Source organism: Semicossyphus pulcher, unplaced genomic scaffold, assembly GCF_022749685.1.
Source record: "Semicossyphus pulcher isolate SPU_LCO1_2020_fin unplaced genomic scaffold, fSemPul1.0.p SCAF_2, whole genome shotgun sequence".
Classification (NCBI taxonomy): domain Eukaryota; kingdom Metazoa; phylum Chordata; class Actinopteri; order Labriformes; family Labridae; genus Semicossyphus; species Semicossyphus pulcher.
The window spans coordinates 13,126,106-13,153,851 of record NW_027211693.1 but is presented as its reverse complement, the minus strand read 5'-3'; the positions used below and the strand labels follow the sequence as shown (position 1 = coordinate 13,153,851).

At 42.0% G+C, this 27,746-nt stretch overlaps 4 protein-coding genes across 4 annotated transcripts; 1 reads left to right on the top strand and 3 right to left on the bottom strand.

Annotated features, from left to right (window-relative positions):
* Positions 1-553: 553 nt before the first annotated feature.
* Positions 554-3,683, bottom strand: LOC138598479 (F-box/LRR-repeat protein 12-like). Its single transcript, XM_069670271.1, has 3 exons — positions 3,546-3,683; positions 3,335-3,410; positions 554-2,780 (listed from the first exon to the last, which is right to left on the bottom strand). The coding sequence occupies exons 1-3, from the start codon at positions 3,644-3,646 to the stop codon at positions 1,740-1,742; spliced, it is 1,218 nt and encodes a 405-aa protein (XP_069526372.1). The 5' UTR covers positions 3,647-3,683; the 3' UTR covers positions 554-1,739.
* Positions 3,684-3,951: 268 nt separating this feature from the next.
* On the top strand, positions 3,952-11,253 carry cops6 (COP9 signalosome subunit 6). The gene is made up of 10 exons (XM_069670024.1): positions 3,952-4,012; positions 5,651-5,776; positions 5,890-6,021; positions 6,345-6,433; positions 7,069-7,131; positions 7,219-7,266; positions 7,364-7,478; positions 8,726-8,818; positions 9,057-9,157; positions 10,786-11,253. The coding sequence occupies exons 1-10, from the start codon at positions 3,970-3,972 to the stop codon at positions 10,924-10,926; spliced, it is 951 nt and encodes a 316-aa protein (XP_069526125.1). The 5' UTR covers positions 3,952-3,969; the 3' UTR covers positions 10,927-11,253.
* A 703-nt stretch (positions 11,254-11,956) lies between these two features.
* LOC138598528 (uncharacterized) lies at positions 11,957-14,261 on the bottom strand. Its single transcript, XM_069670323.1, has 4 exons — positions 14,207-14,261; positions 14,091-14,119; positions 13,829-13,987; positions 11,957-12,754 (listed from the first exon to the last, which is right to left on the bottom strand). Exons 1-4 carry the CDS (start codon positions 14,259-14,261, stop codon positions 11,957-11,959), a joined length of 1,041 nt encoding a protein of 346 aa, XP_069526424.1.
* A 1,894-nt stretch (positions 14,262-16,155) lies between these two features.
* On the bottom strand, positions 16,156-26,801 carry mcm7 (minichromosome maintenance complex component 7). Its single transcript, XM_069670002.1, has 15 exons — positions 26,653-26,801; positions 23,472-23,551; positions 21,869-22,033; positions 21,654-21,778; positions 21,387-21,567; positions 21,161-21,298; positions 20,925-21,074; positions 20,651-20,765; positions 20,395-20,526; positions 20,041-20,124; positions 19,615-19,826; positions 19,251-19,516; positions 18,977-19,145; positions 17,930-18,039; positions 16,156-17,470 (listed from the first exon to the last, which is right to left on the bottom strand). Exons 1-15 carry the CDS (start codon positions 26,681-26,683, stop codon positions 17,245-17,247), a joined length of 2,184 nt encoding a protein of 727 aa, XP_069526103.1. The 5' UTR covers positions 26,684-26,801; the 3' UTR covers positions 16,156-17,244.
* Positions 26,802-27,746: the final 945 nt, after the last annotated feature.

Here is a 27,746-nt window from a genome sequence, read left to right as displayed (position 1 = left end):
TTATTATCACAATAACTGTGTGTTTGTTTCTTAGATAGAGTTGAAGTTTTCACAAGTGACAACATATTGAGCTGACACTAAAAATAGCTTTATAAGAAAGATCTTCCTTATTACTTTACAAATAGCTGTTGTGTGTTCACCAAAAAAGTATATAAAAAAAGATATCAATTCAAGATAAGCAGAAAGTCCTCACCATAAGGCTAGGCTTTTTTTTTTTTTTACTAATCTATTACATAACTACTTACTATAAATCAGCACTGATGTCCTCTTGTTGCAGATCAGATATGTGAAAAACATAAATGAAGATTAAGCTTAGAAACAGATTAACAGTGTGAAATATACCATTTTTATTAGTTATATTTTTAATGACTCAACTTGATATGTGTAGGCATGTTGATCAAAGACTGACCAGTCTATCAATCAAAATAGTTTAGTTAGTTTGTTTAGAAAGGAACAGTTAACTGAAAAAAAAATTACAAAAATGAACGGATACTTCAAGATTTAATTGTTCAAAATAGGTTTATTCAAAACAATTTCTCATTTACATGTTTAACCCTCTTTGAACAGTCAGTTTCAATGCAACACAATTAATGTCAATCACACAGAACCATGTTCTTCCTTGTGTATAGAAAAAACAGACATTTACAGTTTGTTTCTTATTTCATAATTTCTTAAATAAAATGTAGGGAAACACTAGGGAAGAAACAGAAAATTCAAACTGTTACAAACACCTGCTTGTAACAGATATATTTTAATGTATACATTGTTGAAAAGCAGTGAAGCAACAGGAAACAGGTGGATCATTGCCAGCGGCAATCTCCAGTACTTTGCATTTGTTGCTGACACCTGCTTATACCTCTACAGTCTAGCAGTGAAAGTTGCCTATTTATTTCACATTGTGTCTGAGTTTAAAAAACTATGCTTTTTCTTCTGCTTGTGCCAGGGTTGTATTTTTTTCAGTATGAAAGTGAGACTGCCTGCTGATTTACCTTAATGACTCTGGGTTAAGCAGCAGGAGTTAATAATATGACAATGTATACCACAAGAGAATGTAGATTTGTGCTCCGAAAGAGATTTATCCTGACCATTTACAGTGTGGTAGCTCTAACTTGAATATTTGGTTTGAGACAATCATGTTAAACTAAAAGACGAGCATGAGGGTTTTGTGACAAGACTACATTTACTACATTACTGTGATGAAGTAACTTTCATTGTCAGGTATTTTCAATTTGTTAGTTTAGCTAACAGAAATTCCTGTCTGGTTATTTTATCACTACAGATTTTTTCATTTCATTATCCATAAAAAATGTATTATTTCACAATATATAGCTCCACTTTTACTATAGACTAAGAAAAGAAAGAAAAAATCCCATCAAAACTAAAATGAGACAAACATGTATGTTGAATCATATCTATATTTTACTTATCTAGAGGGCAAAGTTGCTCTGTTGAGAATTGGCAATCGTCCTCTTGCTACTGATATTGGTAAAATCAAAAATAATCAACAGGACAACAGCTTAAAACATCTTTTAACTGGTTTTCTTTATGTTTGGACTTTTTGTAGTATTGTTTGATAAGGTATGTGCAGCACACTTGAGGTGCTTCCTGAAAATGTGTGATTTATTGGCTAAGTGATACACTCGAACCAAAGAATTTAATCCAATTATTTATTACATCATTATCGTAATGCTATTTTTAAGATATTATCCAACTGTATACGTTAGCATGGAAGACCTCATTTAGTCTGTATTGATCTGAACAGAGCAGTTAGTGAAAACGAGAGAGCAGGATGGCAGCAGGACAGCCAGTGACCGACGTAGACTTGGAATGGGATCGTTCATATCTAGCGTCCTGTTCTCATCGTTGCTGTTATCTCCACCTGCTGCCTCCTCACCGTCCTGCTCTTCTCCACCACCACCAGCGCCTTCCCCCTCTGCGACTGGTGGACACTGCCGAGGCTGGAATACCACGTCCAAAAACTCCAGCCTTCGGAGCCCACGGAGCATCCTGCAGCTCCGCACTATCTGCATCTCGCTGAGCGTGCAGGCCCAAAGGCACAGACATTTCAGGTCCTTCAGACGGCTGGCACAGAGCAAGCCTGGTCCCACCTCCTTTCCACCCAGACTCAGCTCCTCCAGCCCAAGCCATCCTGCCCCCAGCCCGAGGGAGGCCATCTGTAACTGGTAGCCTTGCCGCCCAGTGATGCCTATTTCCAGAAACTTAAGACCGGAAAGCCCTTCCACACCACAGACACCGTCCTTGGCAGCACAGCTTCTGAGCCCGTTAGCTGTCACACGAAAGGTGTCTCGCAGCTCCAATCGACTGAGCCGCTCCCAGGATGTCAGACTCTGAAGATGCTGGTCCGTGAAAGAGGGCACATTGTTTAGGACTAACCTCTTAATACCAATCCCTGATGGAGAGCCAAGCCCTTTTCCTTTCTGATCCTTCTTTTGCTGTTGAGCACCAACACTTGATGTGGCTTGGGAATGCGTGGAGGAAGCAGGAGTCTGGTTGAAAAACTCTCGAGGCAACTCACACCCACGCAGCTCCAGCACCTGCAAAGACGATGGAAGGATCTGGCAACAGGTCAGGCTTCTCAGGTCTGCATGCAGAAGATAGAGCTTACTCAGGCGAGGACACTTTGTGGACAAAGCTTTGAGCCAAGACTCAGAGAGGAAGGTGCCCCCTCGGGCAGAAAGCAGCAAGCCACGGAGCCGTAGGCACCTTAGTCCACAGCCCAGGTACTGACGTAGCAGAAGCCAAAGTATGCGGGATGTCACCTAACACAAAATGCACAGTCCATGGCATGTGTGTTGAAGGGTCGGGGGGGGGGGGGGGGAGAGGGCGACAAAGGTTTCTGTCAATAGTTATACAGACACACATGTGAAATACTGGAATCCAGTGCAGATGCTACCGATCCAATGCAGATAGTATTGGAGAAATGTGTTCAGAACTTTTCTTTTTTGGAAGTCCTGTGTACTATTATGATCATTCATTAAGGTGTGAACAGAATTAGAAAGTGATGCGTGAACATTAATCCTCAGATTCTTCTAAGATGATATGATGGAGACATGTCATAGATTTTATGTGTGAAAGTTTACAGACTTCCTGATCACATCAAGATTGCAGACTATGTTTTTGGTTTTCAATGACAGATATTTATTGCTATTGGTAAAAGTTATTGTTACAAATAATTTCCAAGTATTGTCAATATAATTCGTTGTCTTAATGTTGACAAGTAGCTATATGCTCATTATACAATGCACACTACACTGTATGTAAAAAATAAATCAAAAGAAAGGGGGTCAAACCACATTGCCAGAAATATTCTTACCCCTTTCCATGCAGTCAGATCGACAAGTCTCCACAGTCTTTGGTCTTTAACAAGGCGTTTCCATCTCTTACACACCCTAAAGCACAGTTAAGTAAAACAAATAACCTTTTCATTTGACATGAGTCACAACAAAGGCAGGGCTGACAGTGACTTTTGTTTCACAAGACGAATAACTGGTAAAATAGTGCTATTTAAGTAAAACCTTCCTTACCTTCCAGCTCTAACGAGTTCTCGTACGCTTAAATACGACAACACATCGATCAGTATGTTTTCGGGGAAGTAGTCCAGATTGCAAGCTCTAAATTCATCCATTTTGTAAACAAAACTCTTAAAACCTCAGACACGGACTATTATCGCGATGCACACAGGTTGCGCTCGCATCAGCAATCCCCCGGAAACAGCTGCCCCGTGGCTGGAGGACCTAGCGAGAAATTTTAAAATAAATCAAATACGCGTGTTAATAATCAACAAGTGGTTTCTCAGTTAGACTAGTCGTGCTTCATGTAAGCACCTGGCCAATATGTGACAGTTATTACGTAGTAGGTCCTATTTTATAGCAGCTCGATGAAGAGATATTGCCACCTAACGTTCGTTATGTGAACAGTCCAGTGCGCCTGCGCGGCTTACCGGACAAGATGGCGACCAGCAATGGTGGAGGAATGGAAGTGGATGGGGCAGGCGAGTATTTCTCACTTATCTCACAATTTCTTCCTGATATCATCATGAACCCGAGTGCAGATTGTGGCATATGTTCTACATTTGTGTTATGAGGGGTCATAAGTGATGGGTTTGTGGTGTTAGAGATGGTAGGTAGCGAGCTCGGTGATATAAGCGGTTTAACGTACACGGCTCTGCTGTAAAGCTGTCAACAAATTCATCACTGTGAATGTTTGAGTCAGTGTTACCTTGTACTATCCTGCTGAAGTTTGAGCCGCGAATGAAAGTCCAAAACTATCAGCATAAGTATGTGTGAGGAAAGCCCCACTCACTGCCTAACAACAACAACAACCCAATCTGAAGTTAGGGCTGGTCCGCTGCCCATTAGATGAACCGGCCTATCTTTACGTCCAATGATATATAAATAGATATCTTTATACAGGATCATGCTGATAACTGTTGTACGGATACAAATTTCCAGCATAATTTACTGAACAACTGCCAAATATTGCAAGATTAAGGAAAGCCATGTCTTATTAATAGATTTATAGTATAATAATGTGAGTAATAAAGAGTTATAAGACATTAGCTTTTAACATATCACTGACTGCCCTACTTTGGTATTATAAAATGTTGGTGGCTGTAAGTTTAACCAGACTAATACTGTATTTTGAAACCAGTGACAATATTTTTTAGAATTTCTGGTACCAATGTTTCAGCCAATCTTTGTATTATAACATAGCTTCATAACGTAAACCTTTTTAATATTCTCTTATAGGGATGCACGATGTTGGATTTTTTGCAGATAAGCTGATACTTTCCAACCCTTTTTGCTGCTAACAATATATTAGGCACATGTTTTTTTCCACCTTACTGCAGAGATCAAGTTTCCCCTGTAGTAGAATTGATATCATGCCTACTCTTATTGTAGCGGCCCACTGGCAGATGCAGAAATAACATAATACAGTCCTTTTGAAAATGTACACATTCACTGGGCAATATAAAGAAAGTAATTAAACTTATGTTATGTACAAAATGCAATATTTATTTGTTTGTAACATTTTCTTCAAATAAAACTGTAATATTCATACAACTTAAACATGCTTGGATGATACTCTCCCTGAGACAATCCTGACAACAGCCACAACTAGAGCACATTTTACCTAATGCACAGAACAAATAAAGAAAATAAAATCTGTCCAAAAGGATCATGTGAAACTAAGTGCATGTGTACACCTGTACAGCGATTAAAGCCAAGGGAAATAACTAGTAGCTAGCTAGCTAACTAATAGTGTACTCTCGCAGTGTTGAATAAATGAGACTTATAGTCTATAAAAACTGCCATACCGCAGATATCTTGCACCATTACGTCAAGCTTTTTTAGGGAAGCATTTAGGCATAATTAAAGTGTTGTTTTATCAGCGGGAAATATTGGCAGAAAAATGACATATCTGCCGATGCCAATATGTCATTTTCAAGCCATAATCTGCAGATACTGATAACGTGCCGATAATATCGTGCATCCCTATTCTCATACAATACATATCGGTAATATGTATCTGTTGCTAATATGTGAGACAAATCTGACAAATGAATCCACTACCTCTCAGCACCAGTAGCCTTAAAGCCCTACTTGTTTGTGTCTCTGTTTGACTGCAGCCAGCCCCAGTGTCATGGCCTCAGGGGTCACCGGGAGTGTTTCTGTGGCCTTACACCCTCTGGTTATCCTCAACATATCGGACCACTGGATACGCATCCGCTCACAAGAGGGGCGACCAATGCAGGGTATGCATGACAGGAAGACAGCATGTACACATTTGTCTAATGTTCTGCTTAGTTGTTACTTTACAGGTGGTTTTAACTGATGTTGTTCACATTGTTTTTTATCTCCTGCTCAGTGATTGGAGCCCTGATCGGGAAGCAGGAAGGGAGAAACATCGAGGTGATGAACTCCTTTGAGTTGTTGTCTCACACCATAGATGACCGAGTGCATATTGACAAGGAATACTACTACACTAAGGAAGAACAATGTAAGTGCTCTGCATGTGTGATGGACAATAATACAGCTCTATTCAAGTAACTTTACTTGCCTTGAAAATCCGATGTCTGCAAGATCAAATCCTAAAACATTTCACAGGTTCACTTTTATGAAATAACTGTTGAAAGCTGGCAGGACATCATTTCAAGACAAGGCTCTAAAAGACTGTCTGGATTAAGTGTGTGATAGCAAGGGTCTCAGGGATATTAGCATTAGATTTGGTTGTTGGTAAATGGTTATTCATTAGTGAAAGGTAGTTAAACAATGTCAGGTGATTGCTGTAGCTTTTCTCTAATATCTTCTTTTGTCTCTCAGTCAAACAGGTCTTCAAAGAGATGGAGTTCTTGGGCTGGTACACCACAGGCGGCCCCCCTGACCCATCAGATATCCATATCCACAAGCAGGTAGGCAGAAGTTATAGGCAACATTTGTGCCGTACATCCCAATGAAAGCAGACAATGACCTTCTTCATCCCTTAGTCATTACAAGTAGCAATCGTGCAAGCTATAGCCAGTTAATGCATGGTTTAAAAAGCATGATCTCAGCCCTGATTTTCCACTTCCTGGCTATTTTGGGGGGGTTAAATATCTGGATCTGTTAGTGAGTCCAAATCCTGTAGTGTTAAAATTGTTCTGCAAAGACAGTAGAACACCAATGAGAACACAAAATACAGGGTGCAGGAAATATCAAGTCCTAATGCCTGCAACAGATTCACATATACTTCTCTTTTTCCTCCTTGTTATTATTGTCGCAGAAGCATTACATCATTGTAAGACTTTGTGTTATGTGATCAGAACAGCAACCTAATGACTGTAGAAGTCATATAGTATGTGGGTGGCATTAGTGGGGCTGTCCTTCTTCAGGATTGACATCTTGGCTACTACATTTATTTTGAAAGCAAATAAGGGAGATTCAGACATATTTGTAGATGAGTGAAATTGTGTTAGAATACTGGATTCTAACAGAAAGTCATCTTAAAGAGTTACAGTTGTTTTAGATTGTGTAGGTGCAGTTGCTTAAATTCCCTCTTCTCTGCCAGGTGTGTGAGATCATTGAGAGCCCTCTCTTTCTCAAGCTCAACCCGATGACCAAACACACCGATGTGAGTTCCAATGAAAGCTCCCCTCAAGAAATACTAAACACCATTTATATACAGCTGCTTTAATCAGTGTGTCCTCTTCTCCTCCAGCTTCCTGTTAGTGTTTATGAATCTGTGATCGACATCATCAATGGCGAGGTAAACTTCATATTTCATATGATGTCCTGTACAGCAGCAGTGACTCTGTCTTCCATGGAAACGTTTTGTTTTATCTGCTATGTGTTTTTTAATGTAGGCTACCATGCTGTTTGCGGAGCTGACGTACACTCTGGCTACAGAAGAAGCAGAGAGAATCGGGGTCGACCATGTCGCTCGAATGACAGCCACCGGCACAGGAGAAAACTCAACAGGTAAGAGAGAATCGTTGTACACAGTGATTGAGTGTACATGCATGATCTTTGCCCACATGCAGCCCACAATCGCCAATATCTTAGATCTTAAGTCAGACTTTTTAGAAATGCAAATGAAACTGCTGTTCCTGCAAGTACGAGCTAAGGCACATGTGGAGTGTCTTTCAGTTAGGATTAGTTCAATTTCAGGGGCAATATTCTGACTACTTTGTTCTATATAATTGTTGGTAAAATATGAAGAGGCTTTACATTACAAAACAGAGCAGCAGAACATCGGTCCTAGCTCTGCCTCATAATTGACTTGTGTTTTAAACCTATCAACACAAACGCCCACACAAAGGGGACTCATTTCTTCAAGCATTAAGGATACAGTTGCATACTTTTGCCATATACGGGTATCAGTTTTTTATACTATAAAGATACAAGGCAGCCTAACTAAGAATATTTAGAAAAAATGCTCAAAGAATTCTTGGTGTAGGGCCGCTGGTTTAGCTCGGGTAGAGCAGGCGGCCCATATACAGAGGCTGCAGTCTTCAAAGTGGCGGCTGCAGGTTCAACTCCCTCCCTTGGTCCTTCGCTGCATGTCATCCCCTGCTCTCTTCTCCCATTATTTCCTGTCCCTCTTCAGCTATCATTTCTAATAAAGGTGAAATGGCCAAAAAAATAATAAAAAAACAAAAATAATTATTACTGTAGGTCTTTACTTGTATGCTGTGTATTATAATAATACTCAGAATGACTTTATTGTGCAGCTGTACAACAAAATTAGGCACATCTCCTTAGTGGTTTACTACAATATAAAAGCAGCATCATATAACACAAAGATATAGACAAATAGAATATCAATACAAATATATAAAAAAAAAAGTAAACTGATAATCTCAAAGTTCTCAGTTTCGTTCTATGAACCGTAACCCTTTACTATCTGGTGATGTAAAATGACACAATCTCTAATCTTAGTGTGCAATAAATAAACTAATTATTTTCAAGCATCACATCAGTTATTTGATTGACAATGTGTGATTGCTGCCACGCGTTAAATACAAGATTACTGGTAGCGACGTCTCATCATAGAAGCAAACCAATTCTTACCAACGTGAAAAAGAAACACATTGATTGAAACAACATGTGCACACACACATCAATGAACAACAACACATGCGTAACAAATACAAAGATTCTGTAACTGAAAATGAGTTCTGTAGAAAAAATGTGTAACTGAGTGTTCTGTCTGTCTGCTCTGCTAGTTGCTGAACACCTCATAGCCCAGCACAGTGCGATAAAGATGCTCCACAGTCGGGTGAAGATCATCCTAGAGTACGTCAAAGCCGTGGAAGCAGGTGAGAGGGCGACAGGGTCTTTTTTAAAGAGGCCCAGAGAGCAAAGAATGTGAAAATAAGTCTGGAAAACAGCTGTTCTGAAACGAGATGTTTCCTTTCTTTACTTTTACCCCATTAAAGGAGGCCTCTCGGACACACCTCCATAATTACAAGTGTTTGATACTGTCTTGACAGCATCTCCTTGTCTTTGTCCTTCAACATGTTTTTTCTCTCTCCCGTCTGTCTTTGTGTGCCGCAGGAGAGGTGCCGTTTAACCACGAGATCCTTCGAGAAGCAAACGCCCTGTGTCACAGACTGCCGGTCCTCAGCACCGTGAAATTCAAAACTGACTTCTATGATGTGAGCACCTGTGCATCCTTACGCACTAAATACTTTCTTAGCAATAAATCCCATGAAAAGGCGTAACAGTTACCCTGTTTAGTATATGTTACTTAAAGGGCCAGTTCAACGATTTTAAACCTCAGTCCTATCATGCTATAATGGGGAGCTTATGCCATTATGGTAGGGAATCACGGAGGATGCTATCTGCTTCTCCAATGAGCCCTGGAAAACCGTCATCTGGCGGAGGCCAGGGAGCTTGCTAAACCACACTTCCTCAATCTAGGACGCCCGCCTCTGATATCTGCAGTGTTAAGTTGAAAAAACTACGTACCATAAAATATAATCATTTGTTCCGTGAGGTGCCTTTAAACGCTGCCTGCTCTCCTGTTTTCCCTCCCAGACATTCCACATTTATAACTGAGTCATGACTCGTTCAAAATCGTCAGGTTTGAAATGTAGACTGATGTTTTTTTAGACGATCGACCGGGATATTCTCGTCGTATTTCAGATTCTGTACCGCTCTGAGCCAGCAAAACGATAGTATTTCACTCCAGCGTCTCTCGCTGGTCTGTTCCTTTCAGAGGGAGGGGCGCAATGCATGCTGGGTGTTGTAGGAATGTAGAATCGGCGACACCACAAGCTGTTTGTACAACTTTCTGGACAGCTATGGCGGCAATTTCAAATATTATTGCTTCTGTCGATTACAGAGAACACCAGCTTCAGTAGTGCATCGGTTGGCGACTGTTTCCAGCTGTGGATTAAAACACTTTTTATACGGCGCTGAGTATTTTTAATACTAGGAAGGTGATTGTGGGATTGACAGTTGACAATTGGAAACACAGACAATACTTGTTAGAAGGATGAATTCATTGTTTGTCTTGGCCTCTTAATATGATTAATGGACAAAGCCAAAAGTAAAGAATGTTGCCAAGAAGTCTTTAATATTGAACTAAGCAGGAAATATGAGGAGCTATACCGATTTCCCTCAGACTGGCAAACTGGTAAATTCTCATGATGGTCCAGCTGATCATTAGTGTCTCATCTAACTATTGATCAAGGTTTCCTGTTGTAACTTGATGTATTCAACATCTTTTACCATGTTTTGAACCAGAGGTCAATGTTCTAACCGGCTGTAAGACGGATTTCCCCTCTGAGACTATAAAGTATAAGTTCAATAATATACTGTAACGTTGCGGGGTGGCTAGACAGACGGAGGAAGAACGAGGAAGAGGCGATGTGCGTCGCTAGCTCAACAGAGCCCAGATTTATTTCCGTGTTGCAGCAACAGCTAACCCGAGGTTGAGGTGTCCTCGGAAAACAAGACACAGGTTGGCTAACTGTTTTTCTCACCTCCCTCTCGCTCGCTCAACATGCATCTTATTCTTTCCGGAATGCCGAACTCCCACTTAAATGTAGCTTTATAATAATAACTCCCTCTTCCCTCCCCCGGGGCTACTTCTCAGCCATTTAACCCACTACGAAGGAAACAACAGCAACATAAACAGTAACTTATACTCAGCGTTAAAATATATGAAAAGATTTTAATGTGCACACTGAACAGGAACCATTGATCAGAGTTTTAAGCACAGCTCGGACAGTCTCACTCTCTTGCTTTCTATAACTGCACCTTTTTTTCCCCCCTGCAGCAATGCAATGACGTCGGCCTCATGGCCTACTTAGGCACCATCACCAAGACCTGCAACAGTATGAACCAGTTCATCAACAAGTTCAACGTTCTGTACGACAGACAGGGCATCGGCCGGAGGATGAGAGGACTCTTCTTTTGAGGCGGCTGTGAGCCGAAGCAGAGAGACAAACGAGCACTGCAGTTTCTTTTTTTTCTCTGTTTTCGTTCCTTTTTTGTTTGTTTGTATTTCGGTCAGCTAAAACAAATTCTTAAAGCAACAGTAGCTTTTCAAACCAGTTTACCATTTTCAACCACAAGTGTATCTAAAAGCACTTAGTCACAAATCAGTAAGAGGTATGTACAAACTCTTTCTTGAGTATGCACAGAGATGAATCCACTGTACATGAGCGTTATATTATTTTACCCTGTTTGTTTTATTGTTTCATGTTTCTGTATGTAATAAATGATCTGCTGATTTTTTTCATGGGACTTTGACTCTTCTTCTTTCTCAGCTTACGTGACTGTAACAGTCTAGACATTAAAGCTTGTAAAAATGTAAAGACCTTCACTTTGAAACTGGGCTACGTGGAGCTGCTGTAGCTGCGGGTTTATTGTCAGGAGTGTTTGCAGTTAGCTCGGCTTTTGAAGTTGTGCTCCTGCTGTTCGATTGCCTCTGGGGGTTTTGAGCAGAGAGGCACATGCGGGGCAGGAAAAATGGGTGCGGGGGGGAGTTATAGCTCCCGAGTCGGAGGTCTAACAGTAGTCAGCATTTTAATGGGTATTAAATGTACAGCGGAACTAGATCTAATGACCCCCAGCTGGCACTTCTGCTTTAACTAGCCTGCTTTTACCTGCCACGTGGCACCGGGGGAGCCAACATGTTCTTTCCTTCTTGCACCTTTTTAAAAGTATATTCAAAACCAAAATACAAGTCAATGTTTTGTGACAGTTTATTGGCACGTTAATCAAAATAACGTTTGCTTTACATGCTTGTGTTGTCTGATAACAAAGCAAAACAATGATGGTAAATACATAAACAGTTTAATAAGGTTTAAACAAGTACTGCAACTTTTCGATGCTTTAGCTCGGGGTTGTGTTAAAGATGTTAAAATCCCTCAAAAGTGTTCAGCTAAGAAAGTCTGTTTCATTTTAAAGAAGAAACACCTTTTCTCCAACACATCCTGGATGTTTTACTGACTGTCCTCTGCAGGCTCGTCAGCAGAAGCAGCCGGCTGAGGGTACTGGAAGCGGGCGGGGTCGTAAAGATCATCCCTGGGGTCGTAGGGCATCGGGTGGTAGTATGGGTAAGGGTAGAGGGCCACTTTCTTCGCAATGGGAGCATGCGGAACTGGCTCCTCCACCGGCTCCTCTTTCTTCTCCCCCTTCATAGGAGGGGGAGGCGGCGGCGGTGGGAGGGCAACAACCTTCCCCTTCATGGGCCTGGGTGGGTGGTCGATCAGGCAGTCGGGGTCCCAGTAGGGGTCACAGTCGTACTCCATGCCCTTGAAGGTGCGGATGGGGGCCGGGGGAGACTTCTTCACGAGGACCGGTGGAGGTGGGGCGGACTTTTTCGGGGGAGGTGGAGGAGGTTGGGGCACCGCGAATGGCTCTGGTGCAGCTTTCTGGGGGGTGCAGTGGGGGTGGTAGCGGGGGTCGCAGAGCACAGGCACAGAGCCGGTGGGCAGGTAGACGATGTGGGGCTTACAGAGGGGGTCCTTCTTGTTGCACAGGTAGAGGACGTCAGCCTGGGAGATGGAGGGAGCAGGAGGGAGAGGTGGAGCGGTTGCTGGGGGCTCTGGGGCCTTCGGGACCCCTTTCATCGGAGGTGGAGGAGGGGGGACGGGTTTGCACTTCTTGTCTGTGGCAGGGTCACACATGATCACTGGCACGCCGAGTTTGTTCTGGAAGTAGGAGGCGTTGGGGCCGTAGGTGTGCTCCAGGTACCTCATCTGCTGGTAGAGCATCCGCAGCTTGTCGATCTCATAGAGCTGAGAGGGAGATGAAAAAAAAACCAGAAACACTAAGTGGGCTTGAATACGTCTAAATCAGAGTGAAATATAAATACTATTTCTATATTTTATGGCTGGATTTTCATTTCTGACATATAATTTGGCGCTACATTTTAAATCCACTCGTATTTCTAATCGAGAAAGTGTTTCTGCAGGGTTCTGTACAAAAATAAAGACAGAGCACGGTTTTAGGATCAAGCGATGCTGAGCATTATTTATTATTATATAATGTTTATTTGTACAGGGACAAGTATGAAGCAAGTAAACCGATGCCTATGAACAGAAAAGGCGCTTCGTCCAAGTGATAATTGGGGAAAGGACAACCTCCATTAGATGCTCCACGTGTTACATAGCCTGATTCTCACTGAGCACCTGAGGAGCCCGATGATGTAAGCACTTATGGATGTGTTTTAGATGAGCAAATTTAATAAAATCATCAGAACATAACATATAATTTTTTCACAGTGATGTGATCTTATCAGCTTCCTGTCTAAAATTTGTATGGCTTTATTATAATTATAATTATTGGGGCGGCTGTGGCTCAGTGGTAGAGTCGGTTGTCTTTCAATCGGAAGGTCTGAGGTTCGATCCCCGGCTCCCTCAGTCTACATGCAAGACCCCAAATTGCTGAGCACTTTACGTAGTAGCCTTTGTGTGAATGTGTGAATAGGTGAATGTGACCTGTAGTGTAAAAGCAGCTTTGAGTGGTCGTAAAGACTAGAAAAGCGCTATATAAGTACAGTCCATTATACATCGTCATCAGAGGCTTGATTATTGAAGATGCTGCTTGTGACCAGGAGGTTACACAATAACTTATATGACGTTTATAACTTTCCCCTTTCTACTTAAGGAAAAACCACTACTGGATTAACAAAGTGTGAAATCTATTTTAAGATTTAAAGATGAGGATTCCTGCCTTTAACATTGTTATGGAAGTGAAACCCCCACTCTCGCTGCCGTCTCCCAGAATAGAAAAATGCACGTGAATCTATTAACGTCATATCATCATAAACCATCATATCTCTACATGTAATATAGAATGTCGTGTCTTACCCCCTCAGTGTGTCCGATGCTGCTGTAGTAGCGGTAGTAAGCCTGGAAGTCTGGGTTTCCTCTGTACCACCTGGGGTCCGCGTTACGCTTCGGTCTGGAGTGAGTCAGAAAGCCGTTTGCTCTCTCGGAGTCAATACTGAGATCACCGACCGGGACCATCTCTGTTCCAGAAGATAAGGTTTCAGTTTCCTAAAAGATTAAAGCTTTCTACAGCTTGTGCTGAAGTTACTGATGATGTGTAGTTACCTTCTTGCTGGATGACGTTTAACAAAGACTTGGCCTCCAGCAGGCCTGGAAGAGGAGAGAAATCATTAGATGCATGAGGTTTGTTTTGTTTCTGATATATTTTTGTTTGTAGAATATAAAATGGAAACTGACCTGAGAGCAACATCAGACAGCAAAGAGCCCCCAACGACCATAATGAGGAAATCATCGTGAACTCCTGCATCCAGAAAGGGAAGGTTTTCATTAAGAAACATGTTTGTATCATCTAGAGAACAAAGAACAGGTCTCATATATCTGCTACAATTTGATTACTAAAGAAAGAAATATGATTTTTAACTTTCAAAAAAACCCACACTTTTAAAGGGTTACTTCCTTGTTCTGCTCACATTAGATTTTCTAACTTAAATGGAGGCCTTTCTTGCTGATTTAAATGTACAATTCATTAATGAAACAATCTCTGATGATGTCACAAGAAAGACATACATATTGAAGAAGCCCCTACCTAACTAAGTGTATGTTTCTGATGATAAATAAGTCTGCAGGTACACCCTTAAATAAACTGAGTAAGGTAAGTTAACTGACAAAATGCAGCTTTAGCCAAAGTTCAAAACCCAATAACCAAAACCATCAGACCCTGTCCTACTCACCTGCCTCAGGAGGCTGTCTTCACTGCTCCATCAGCGCTGGGTGGGTTAAATACAGATCTGTATGTCAGACCCCCTGAAACATTACCTCCCCTCCAATAGGACGCCACCAACTCTGAGACCCCGGCCTCAGGTCTCCACCTCTCGTTTCATACAGTTTAATAAGGAGCCTTTGGCGCCAATTAAGAATAAAAGCCCCTGTGCTTTCAGCAGCGAGGCCGTAAAGAGAACAGACTTCAAATGGAAACTCCCCATTAAGTCTGGAGGGAAAGCATCACCTGCTGGGACGACTGCAACTGTGGGGAAAATGCTGCCGACTAACACGGTACGTCAGCCAAAAAAAAGAGAGGAAGGATGACAACGTGCACCATCTTAACTGTACATTAACACCGAGGTGTTAGGTTTCTAAAACACTTAAAGCTCCTAAAGGTGGGTATTGTAACGCGGAGAACATCTGCTTTTCTAAGTGACTGGATATCACCTCGCAGAGCAACAAAGATGCTGTTTTATGTCTCAGCATGTCCACGATTACATTTGCAGCACTGAGGCTGCATTCTTACAGGACGCTGTCATACTAACGTACATGTCATAAAACTTAATGCATGTTCTCGAGTTGAATCCCTTTCTTCCACAAAAGCAGCCAAGTAACATCCAAGCTTCATTTTTTTAATGCCTAAAAGAATAGCTGGTGTGCATCTTGTACCAAACAAGATGCACACACACATACAGCTCCACTCCAAATGTTCCTTCAATCAGCCTCTCTCTCTACATGTCTTGGCCAGCCCAGTCCAGATCTGAACCCCATTAAAAACCTCCTGAATGTGATCAAGCCATCTAACAAAGAGCGGCCTAACGTCACCCAACAGCCCTGTGACAGACTGTTGGAGAGCGTGCCATGACACATGAAAGCTGTGATTAAAAACCAGGTTATTCCACCAGATATTGATGTCTGAACTCTTCTACTAAATCAATAGTATTCTGTTGTTTTAACATGAACAGGAACTTGTTTCCTTTGCATTATTCGAGGTCTGAAAAACAACTTCTCTGGATCTTTTTGCATCTTAACCAGTCGTCATTTTCTCCAAATAAAAGACCTGAAGGAGAATATTTTATTTGGAGGTTGGGAGAAATGTTGTTTAGAAAAAAACAAAAGTTCATTTTACACAAACACAAACCATTGAATAGTAAAACAAGAGAAAAATGTTTTTTCAGTGGTTGTGTGTACACTCTAACTGGTGTAAAGAAAACAGATTTGGTTGTGTGATTAATTGATCACCGTATCTGGAAATGGTTACCTACTGATTAAAAAGTGAGTTTTCAAGCATGATTGACAAACATGACAATGTTCTAGCATTTTAAATGCAACTCTTTCCCCATTATTTGTTAATATGATAGTTTACTGATTGTCTTGATTTTAGACTGTTGATTGCTCTGTGACTCACACCGCTAAACCCGACACTTTATTTTATTTCACAGGAAACAATCTTTAATCTTCAACAACTCAAAACATTTTGAGGATGCATTTTTACCACACTACACCACTGGAAGTTGGGGTTACATGTTTTCTGCATGGTTTGATTGCTGGATGTCTCCTCTCTTACATTTATCATTTACAAACTTTCACTTTTAAAAGATTTTTTTTGGCTTTTGCCGTTATTTATAGGAGAGCTGAAGAGAGACAGGAAATGTGGGGAGAAGAGAATGTGGGATGTCGTGCACCAAGCCTGAGCCTGCGATCAGTGCGTCGAGGTCTGTAGCCTCTGTACATGAGCCGCCTGCTCTGCCAGCTGAGCTAAACCAGCGCCCCACTTATCTTTTGGCTGTAACATTTAAATTACATCTGTTCCTATAAATTTTAAGTAGTGTACGTCCGCTATGATTTACAGACATAGCTTCGGGGTTTAAAGAAATTGCAACGGACACTTGTCTCCTTTTTATGGACTGAACGATAATGAAAATAATGGTCAGTTGCGACCCCGTACGTTGGCAAGTTTTACAAGAAAGACGTGTAAAAGGAGTTTCTAAAAGCAGCAATTATGTCAGCGAGGCTGCTGCACTAACAAACCAGGTGTTCAGGAGCGATCGTGGCACACTTTAAACTTCCTTCATCCCCTTTCATGCGCACTCTCCTGTCCAAATAAACCAAGCAGAGTACCGAACCATCAATTTATTATAACTATTTGTCACAATAAAAGGCTCAACGTTCATTTATCTTGCATTATAAAATGTACAGAAATGCTCCATGCCGATTAAACTGGAAGCGTTAAGTTCTAAACTGCAGATGCTACACGATACCACGTTCTGACATACATATTTACAAGAGATATACTAGTGAACAGCAATATAAAAAGCTATGGATCTCCAACAGCGGGAATTCTTGCAAAATAGTCATGCTTAAAAAATGTCCAGGTTCTGCTCGACCTTTATTACAAAATGCTGCAGGAGGAAAACAGAAGACCCCCAAAATAAGTCTGTAGAAAGCCCACAATGAAGAGTTTCCCCTCAGGTGTGAAACAAAGCGTGCATGAAGAGGCGTCCTGGGGTTCTTCAGACAAAGGTGACGCGGCTGCGGGCCTGGTTGACCTGCCACACGTTCAGCTCCTCGTACTCCTCCAGGGCCTCCTGGAACTGAGCGGGGGTGAAGCCGCGGGAGACGCAACGCTGCTCCGCTTCAGCCATGCGAACGACGCCACCGGCTCCGCCGCGGCCTGCAACGCCCTCTGTGGCGAGCTCGCGCACCAGAGAGAAGATGACGTCGGCTGGGCGCTGAGTCCTGAACAGAGAAATTAAGAGATGTGTGAGGATTTTAGACATCTCAGGAAGTCTGGTTTGACTTTTGACACTGATTTTTGTGTTTATGGGTAATTAATGCTTTAGATGTTATAAGGTTAATTCTCCATTTTAAATACAACTCTCTCTCTCCCTCCTAATGTGCTAAAAAAAACCTGCTGGAACATTAAAGCACCGAGTGGAGAACAGTCTATGTAAGGGGGTGTGAACCCGTCTCTGGTCCGGACGCCTGCCTCAGCGAACACGCTGCCATGTGAACAGAGCTCCATAAAAAGCCGGAGAAGTTTTACAGCTTCCTCCAGGATACGCAGCCACTCTTACAGCCATAAGAGAAACTCATAAAAAAAGGGGTCAGACGACATCCGGTCCGGTGTCATGTGCAGTTGGAGCTGAACTAAAGCAGCCTGTAAGACAAGTCTGAGGTTTTTGTGTTAACACTGACCTTGTGGTGCTTGACTTGTCGGTTTGTAGCGAGTCCTTTGACATCTCCATGAGCCTCATGGCCTCGTTCACGTCTTCCTTCTCCACTGTTTCCATCATGCGGAGGCGAGCCTGCAGAGATGCAACAAAAGGAAAGAGCACAGGTTTGGATTGAGATGGAACAAATTGGATTCATGATAGGAATCTTGTTTGACAGCAGATTTGTCGTGATTGCGGAGGCTGCGCTGTGCCGGCACTGTCAGACCGAGACAAGTGCAATGCCCTCTGGGACGGCCGGCAATTGCCCAAGTCTCCGCCTCTCAACACCAGCAAATCTCTCGACACCATACGACAATTCTGTAAAACACTTTGGAGATCGAGTTCTTTATGTAGAAAACATTGATGACATTTCTCGCCACGGTCAGTTTTGCATGGGTTTGCACAGCTGCTCTTAACGAACACAGGCTGACTGCCCACCCTGCAAAGCTGGCCAGGACCAGATGATTCTCACTGCACCTTACTCACGTCGTTATTTAGATATGATATCTATAGCATCCAAACAAACACAGGTGTGGAGTGAATTCATCCATTCATGAGCACTAGAACTCTGCTTGCAGTTTGCCCCCATGTGGACATCTGTGTGCAGCACACTGCCTTCCTGTCTGCCTGAAGTGCTGGTTTTGCAGTAGGTGGATGACTGCTACCTGCACAAACAGCACTTTTGACAGCCAAGGGCAGAGATGCCGAAGAAATGCCCACTTCTTATATGAAAATACTTTGTTATTAAACACATGTTATGTGACTGCAGAGTCATGATGAGACAGAACTCCGGGGCAGACTTTGTCCAGCGTGGGAAAGAAGTGCTCACACTGCAGTAGGCCAGGTTATCATCACTACCTGCACTGTAAGCACTTTATCACACACTGGACGACTGATGAAGAGACACCTGATCAATCATGTGTCTCATATCCAACATCATAAATATAGCTGTGCTGAAGTTATTATTAAAAGCAGCATGTGAAAGTTTTCAGCCACCCACAGCTCCCGAGAGTGGAGGTGTAGTTCTCACCAGAGCAGTGGACAGGCGGAGGATGGAGAGGAGGGTACGAGCAGAGGTGAAGGTGGTGTCCTTGCTGACTCGGGCCTCTTTCCTCATCTCTACGTAAGCAGCTGTGATGTAATCAGCCAGTGACTCGGGCACCACGGGCTGCCGCTTCTTACACACGGCGATGTAGCGCCTAAAAGGGAATAACGTGATACACATGTTAAGACGATATGTAAAACCTGTCTCTGTGTAGGATGATTTTCAGCGTTTCAAGTGCATCTTAAAAATGTGTAATCACCTCATCAGCTTCATGTCGATGGGGGTGAAGTGAGTGGGCGGCTGGCGGCAGTGCTGGTGGACGTAGGTGATGTGCTGCGCCAGACGCAGGTCAGCCTCAGCGTCCGGCTTGTCCTGGATCAGCCAGAGTAGATCGAAACGGGAGAGCAGAGCGGCCGGCAGCTGAATGTTCTGCTCGATGGTCTTGCGGGGATTGTAGCGGCCGTACGCGGGGTTAGCGGCTGCCAGAATAGAGCAGCGAGCATTGAGGGAGGTCATGATGCCGGCCTGGAGGTGAGAGGGAGACATTAGTGGAGCTGTGACATCGGTTTAAGATTCTAATCTCACAACCATCTCTGGTTAACAACTGGTGTGGTTCTGTTTACCTTAGCGATGGAGATGGTCTGCTGCTCCATCACCTCATGGATGGCTGTGCGGTCAGCGTCAGCCATCTTGTCAAACTCATCAATGCAGCAGATGCCCAGATCAGCGAGCACCAAGGCTCCACCTTCAAGGGTCATTTCTCCGGTCAGGGGGTCACGCATCACCGCCGCAGTCAGGCCGACACCGGACGAGCCGCGACCTGTTGTGTACTGGCCTGCAGACCACAGAGGAATGCTTGTTAGATTGCATAAAAGTTATCGTCAAACCAAGACAAAGAATTAAAGTAGAAACGTTACTCTTTTCGTCAGAGCAGCACATCAGAAGTTAATATTTTACACTGTAAACCCTCACGGAAAGAAAATGCCTGACTGGATAAAACATTAAACCAGATTCAGGACTTTTACTCCAACAAAGAAGAACACACTCACTGCGAGGAGCCAGGCGGTCAATGTAGGACAGCAGCTGGGACTTGGCGACTCCTGGGTCTCCCATCAGGCAGATGTTTATGTTTCCTTAAAGGAGAGAGGAGCCAAAACAGGAAGAGTTGTCAGATTGTGAAAACATTTCATAAGAGGCTAAATGGTTTGTTTTGGAGAAATGCTCCGAATATATTGATAGGATACAGGGGAAGTTAATATGCACAAAATTAGCTTTGTAATCATCCTGAACTTGTGTTTATTTAAGACTTAATATGTTAGAAAACATGCTTTATTCCAAGGAAACCAGTCAACCCCATTACCTCATGGTTTAGTTAGAGATTAAGGGCCAAAGTCAGCGCTCACCTCTGATTTTCATGCCTTTCGGTGCCTGTTCTACACCTCCAACCAGCAGCAGGAGCAGAGCCTTCTTTACATCTTCATGTCCATAGATCTCCGGTGCTATCGAGCCGGCTAGCTTCTCATAAAATCCTTCATCTGCAACAGGTAAATACAATCACATCGGTTGATAAGACTGAAAACAATCCGAATCATCGCACCCTGGCGAGAGGTAAATATAGTCGTATTTATCAAAGAACAGCTATCACACACAAAGACAAACCTGTGATGCCGCGCAGCTCCTCGTCACTCAGCTCCTCGTTGCCGAGCTCATCGTCCTCCGTCTTGTTCATCAGTGTGATGCTATGAGCCTCCAGGTAGGTTTCTGACAGAAGACCCTGAAACGACCAAAACCAAATGCATTTCAGAACAAGGTACAGCTAATGTGCATTACAAAAAACTAAAATACAACACATCTATACATACAAACTAACACTGCAAGAACTTAAGTCTGTAGATAATTTCTTCTAAGGTTTGGGCACATCGTGTTCACGTACCTGAACAGCCTGTGAGAATCCTGTGCGCAGCAGAGGGAGGAAGACTCCGGTGATGGCTACATGGTCTCCTGGCTGGGCGAGGCGCGTGTTTTCTCCGCGGGCGTAAATGCACATGCTCCTTGGAATATTGCCGACTGGCACCTGGTCGCTCTGTGGGACAAAAGAAGAAACTCGTGAGACAATAGAAACTTGCTAAGCCATCACAGAACAACGCAGTCAATGGCAACGGTCCTTACATGTTCCTGAATACGCAGCTCCTGGAACTTGACAAATTTGGACCCTCTGGTCTGCAGGTACAGCCGACCTCCTGATTTGTTGGTGACACACTCTTGGCTGGGACACATGATGAGGGGCATGAAGGAGGGGGACTGGATCTGAAGGACAGAATTTAAGGATTTCATGAGTGATCAAAGTATGTGTTGTCACAGGATGTTAACGAGTTCAGGATTCATCTGGTCTTACTGGTTGATATGTCTCAGCACCACACTGGTCACACGTGTACGTAGCGACAGCCATCATTGGTTTGACCTCAGTGGCACGAGTCACTATTCCCCGAACCGTCACCAGATTCCCGATGCTGTCCGCTCGAACATCACGCACCACCTTGGGTTTGGTAGTGCTGGGGGGCTTGAAGTACAGCTCACTGTGGATGGAAGACAATGTTATTGAATAAATGTATTGACTAAAATATGTTTATAAAAATCAAACCCTGATTCTGACTCTACTTACAATCTCCTCATGAGTTCTGGTGGGTATTGGTTACGAGGGTCTCTTGTGTCTGCAGGGTCCCGGCCCCTCTGTTCCATCATCAGCCTGTGCTCAATGTACACGTCCAAGGAATCCTTGGCCACAATCTGAAAGTAATAAAAGTAGTCATAGCCTTTATCAAACTGCTTTAACTCTGTTTAAAAAGCATGAAGGATAAACAGTGAAAATATACGCACATCTCTTTCTTTGTATTCCGGCAGCAGCTCGTGGATGGCGTCGGCAAACAGGCCCAGGTAGCGCTTTGCATTCTCACAGATGCTCTCAACCAGATCGGGGTCTTCCTCGGCAATATCGTCCAGGTCCACAAAGACAGACACCTGCTCCCTGTGGGCCAGTGCCACCTGTACACAAGACACATCATTACCATCATCATTATGCGTTACTGAGCAATTTGAATTAAGTGGATCAACTATGACACACTACACAAATGTAGGCAGGTGCCTGTGTGCATCTAGATAGAAGTTTATAGTGTTGAACAACAGCACACCCTCCGTAATATTTTATTACGCATGAGAGCATCGTCTATCATGTATTAAGTATTTATTAAAAACATCGAGACAATACTTGGCTTTCACTCTAGATTGAACATATCTAAAAAGTGGTGTGAGCCAAAATCTTCGAGTGGCCGTTTTTAATCATTTTACACTTTTAATAGATTGAAGTTTTTAGATGACAGGAAGCAGATGAGCGAGGTGCAACACAAAAACAAGCTGCTTCTTAACGTTAAAGTTCCTGTTCAGTTGCTTTACACACACAAATCATGCAATGTGCTTCAACAGTCACCATCTAAAGACATTTGGTTTAGCCACTAGCCACCAATTCTTGTCATCTTGGACAGATATTCAGAGGGGATTAACAATAACTACTGATATTGATGCCAATTAGATAACCATTGAAATGAATATGGATGCATGATATTATCGGCACGTTAACAGTATTTGCAGATTATGGCCTGAAAATGACATGTCATTTTTCTGCAGATATTTTCCACCGATAAGACAGCGCTTTAAATATGTCTAAATGCTCGCTGATTCCCCAAAAGAGCTTGATGTAATGCTACAACATTAACTCCGAGGGTGCGCGCGCACTGCCTGCACCACGCCTCTTCATCGGTCATGCAAGGAGGAGCCAAAATCTCATCATTCAAGGCTGTCAAAGTTGTATGAATATTACAGTTTAGTTTTAATTGAAAGTAAAATGTTACAATTAATATGGCATTTTGTACATAACCTAAGTTTAAGTCGTTTTCTTATATTGCCCAGTAAATCTGTACATTTTAAAAAGCACTGTATTATGTTATTTTTGCTTCTGCCAGTTGGCCACTACAATAAGAGTAGACATGATATACACTACTACAGGGGAGACTAGGTGTTCTCTGCAATTAGGTGGAAAAAATCATGTGCCAAATATACATTTCTGTATCAAAATTGGCAATCTGCAAAAAATATGGAAAATATCAGCATCGGCCAAAAAATGCAATATCATGCATCCCTAGAAATTAACACCTTTATTTATATAGCTCTTTTCTTAAACCATTGCTTACAAAGTGCTTAACATACAATAACACCCAGTAGCAACAACAGTAAAAAAACAGAAAAAAATAGGAAGCAAGCAGATGCAACTTACAGACAAAAAATAACTACGTTACATTTAAAATCCTTATGTTTGCAGAACAGTGTATACTCTACTGCTCATCAGCACTTCAGTTTTCCACATTTTTTATTTACTTGTGTGTTAGAAATGAAATAAATTCGAAGTCTATTTGTTAACTATACTTACAAGTTGAGCTCCATATTTGAACACCTTCTTCCCATTATCATCCTCTGAGTAAAACTCCTGCAGGAATCTTTTGCATTTGTCTACAAAAGAAAAAAACAAACAAAGCTTCAGCATTATTTCACAGCAGAACCACACAGGCCACATCCAGCAGTTACTAGGAAGTGACTTCTTTCTGTTAGCTTGATACACAAACATCCTAACAAATCACTTTTAACTGATTTTACCTATAATTATTTTAATATGAACGCAGTGTTTGAAGTTAAAAGGCTGTTGAAAATGTTGATTATTACAACCACAAGTGGGCCTAGAGACTGGGAGCTAATTTGTTGTCCTGCGACGACCCCCTTTGTTGAGTAACATGGCATCCTGTAATCTCGATGAGTCACTATTGCTTACTGTAGAGCACAAACTGCTACTGATGCTCTACATTAATCAAATTCACCCCCAGTTTACATACTATCACAGATCTAGAGAGAAGTGAGCGTTAGGCAGCAGATAGCTTCGGGTGGGAATGTAAATACAACAACAGGCGCGTTCAGTTCAGTGTCCATTTTTTAGAGAAAATATCCCTCACTTCTCGAAACAGCCAACTACTAACAATATCTATTTCCACGTTACAAGGAACGAAACAACTCCTAGCACGACAATTGAAATACTCCACTTACTTTGATGTTTTAGCAGAAAATCCGCAGCTGTGGTTTATTATTTCTCTGTTCGAGGATGTTATTGTAAACAAAGCAGCACATGGCTTTTGTGCCTAGTCACTTCGATATCCCTCCGCGACCCATCCGCTAGTACAAATAGTTCTGGCTGTTGTTTTCAACCCATGGCCAGCCATCTTCTAACGTTAGCTTAAGTTAGCTTAGCTGAGGTGAACACCGACAGCTCCATCAATATTTACGACTGTTTTTTACATAATCACTTAGCGGTAAGAGGTCGCTGACTTGACGCCGAAGGTTTCCGACGGTTGCTACACTCAATGTAAACTTATAACTGAGCAGTTCGCGTGATGCAGATCTGAATTCACAGATTGAAAATGACTGGGGTCATTCCAAAGTTTCTGTTTTAGGATAAAGACACAGTAAATGTCCAATTAAGCAGCTACACAGCCACATTAGTAAACTATTTGAAAGCTTAATAATGGTCTAGCTCGTTTACTAATGTCAACCAACACAAATGGACATTTAGAACTCCGACATGAGTTTTGAATGTTAGGAACGTTGTAGTTAACCGTTTTTTAACGGCTGTTTATCGACAAAGGGAGCGTTTTCAACATGCCATGGCTTCAAACCCTAAAAGAATCAGCCTTTCAAAACGCCCTCTAGCACCGTGGTTCTCAACTGGTGGGTCGGGACCCAAAAGTGGGTCGCGGAACTGTGCTTGAAAAAAAAAAAAGGTCTGTGCTGCGCTTTTATTTTGAAGGACAGGGGTTTCCTGTGATGTGCATGCAGTAGAAGTGTAGTTTATTCACACTCCATGTATCCACTGATTAAAAAAAGGCTGTTAATTGAATGAAACGAAGAATATTTTCCTCTTATGCAGTGCCACCTGCTGGTCATTTGCTCGACTATTGTCTACCCTGTTGTGTTTTAGGATCTTGACATACTGTGATGGTTTTGTGCGGCCTCAGGTCCAAACGGCACCATTTTTCATAAAATATTTGGGTCATGATTTGACATTTAGGAGGTGTTGGTGGGTCCCGAGGCTAGACCAGTAGAGAACCACTGCCCTAGCAAGGCATTGGGGCAACATGCCGGGTTTCTGGCATTTTATCAACACCGCCAGTCCACCTAACAAATAACTGCTCGTTAATAGTCCAACTCTCAGTAAGAGAGGTCATGCTAACTAGCTAACTTGCTAGTGTACTAGCGCAGGGTAGGTTTAGACTGCTAGCAGTAAAGTTAGGACAAATGTTACTCTGGTTTCAGGACACTATAAAAGACAGTGTTTACCATGAGTAATTTTCCTGTATCTTGATAAGATAGTTAAGAGTGCTGATAATATATTAATTTGTTTAAAAAAGTATTATCGTTGCGCTGTTTTGTCTTTCAATAAATGATCAACTCACCAAAGTTAACGACAACAAGATATTATAAATAACGTACATCATTTACCGGCCATTTGCCAATGGTGACTAATTTAAAAACATTAAAAGTAACGTTATTTAAAGCTTTTGTGAGGACTTTTCGGTTTGTGTTGATTTCGGCGCCCCCTGTGGACAAAGCCGTATGATTTTGTACTTTACATGCTTAAGTGGTGGTTTTTAAATCTCATCCTGCTTTTTTAACAGTCATATGTATCACTCACTTTAAATTTCTGACCTGTAAAACGTAAACAAAAGGCAGCATAGTCTGACACCTACCCTAGGCATTAAAAACAACTATATAGAAATAATCAATATTGTCACTGATGGTCTGGTTTGCTTTTGTCATATAGAGTAATCAGAATTAACTTCAGTCTGTTTCATAACCAGAGAAAAACTCCTCACAGGAGCTTTAAGTGACGTTCAAATGACTGAAAAACTACATGAATATGCCAGAGAATCCCTAACATTGGGAATATCTTCAAATGTTTAATAGCAAAATCGTGTTTTGTGACATGAACTCATAACGTCACATAATGAATACTAAAAAAAGCATGTGATGCCAACTTTTTAACAGCAGTACTGTTACTCAGATATTCCGCTCGGTCTTAAGTGTAGGTTATTGTTGGACATGTGCTCGCACAGTGGCGCCTGCTCCTTTGTTTAAGCGGATCCATCCGGGTCACCAGGCAAGCAGTCACAAGCTCAGAGACAATGCTCAACTGGTTACTAATCAGTTAGCTAACGTACCAAAAAGTTTGTTCAACTTCAAGGTGCACACCAGTCCCAAATATCTCCGGATTGTTTCATAATGTGTCAGACATGCACACTAACATGCACAGCATCCAGCGTGGTTTAAGGTAAGTAAGTTAGTGCAGAGGGAAAACAGGGAGGTATCATTGTTAGATGAATGATTGACTAACACATGTCTCTTAACTGCTCAAACAATATATTACGGTAGTGTTTATCTCTAATGCGCTCAATTGTATGACTTCACAAATTCCAAAAAGAACTTTTAAGAGAACATATTAAGTTGAAAGTTAAGTAATGTAGGCAATCTGTTGCTGCCATGCCGTTATTGTGAAAGTTAACCCATACCTTTCTCTGCCGCATAATCCTTACGAGCCATGGCTTCAGACGTTGACCCTCAGGTGAAGTAAACTTGTTTCCAAAATCCTTAAAGATACCTCCTTACCAAAGTGCACTTTAATTCACGGTTTAATCACTTTACTAGCACCGGAGATCTATATTCATTCAGTTGCTGCATACGGCTCTCTCCAGTCGCGGTCCAAGAAGTGGCGCGAGTCTGACGTCTGCATCAGCCAATCAGGTCGCTTCTTCCAGTAGATAGGGGCGGGATTTGGTGGTGGCGCGAAAGTTGCAGGCACTTTTGTGTCACGTGATTCCTTAAACTTCCGCCCAGTTAGTCAGGATTGGCGCGAAAGGCGGTGATTGGATTTCATACAACTGAATGACGCCGGGATGAACTCAAATCATTTGTAAACTGTAGCACATATAATGTAGACAGTAAGTCATAACCAGAATTAACCTGTTTTAACTTCCAGGTGTATTGAGGTGTTTTACAAACTTTGACACAAATGTCCTCTGCAGAGAATTACCTCAATATGTACTTTATCTCTTAATATATTGTATAAATACAACTTACATGTAGCAATAAATGTATGTAGCAATAAACATCATTTCCACACTCATAACTGGAAATGTTTTCGCTGAATATGCAATATATGGGTTCTTAGATATTAATAGAAAATTTAAAAAGGGTCAAATTTTTGCAACAAAAATGCTTTCTTCCTATAATGAATTTGAGCAAGTTTTTTAGTATCTTCTGTTTTTTCTGTTTTCAAGAATTTAAAAAAATCCACTGTATTATGAGTTTTTGAACCCCTGGCATATTGTTTTCTTTGTTTTCTTCACACTCACACAAACAAATACAAACACTGGGAGCATAAACTGTTTTAATAACTAGATTCTTCTGCCCAGTTTCATTCAGTAGTATTGTACAGTTGGTGTGTTTTAAAATGATTTAGGAGTTGTATCAGCAAAACACTATCATGCTCCATCTGAAACACCTGTTTGTGTGACGATATTAATAACAACACTTTTCAAGCTCAATAAATCATCTTTTAATAAACATTAAATTAACAAGTGTTCAAAAAAACTGTGCCGTCAAT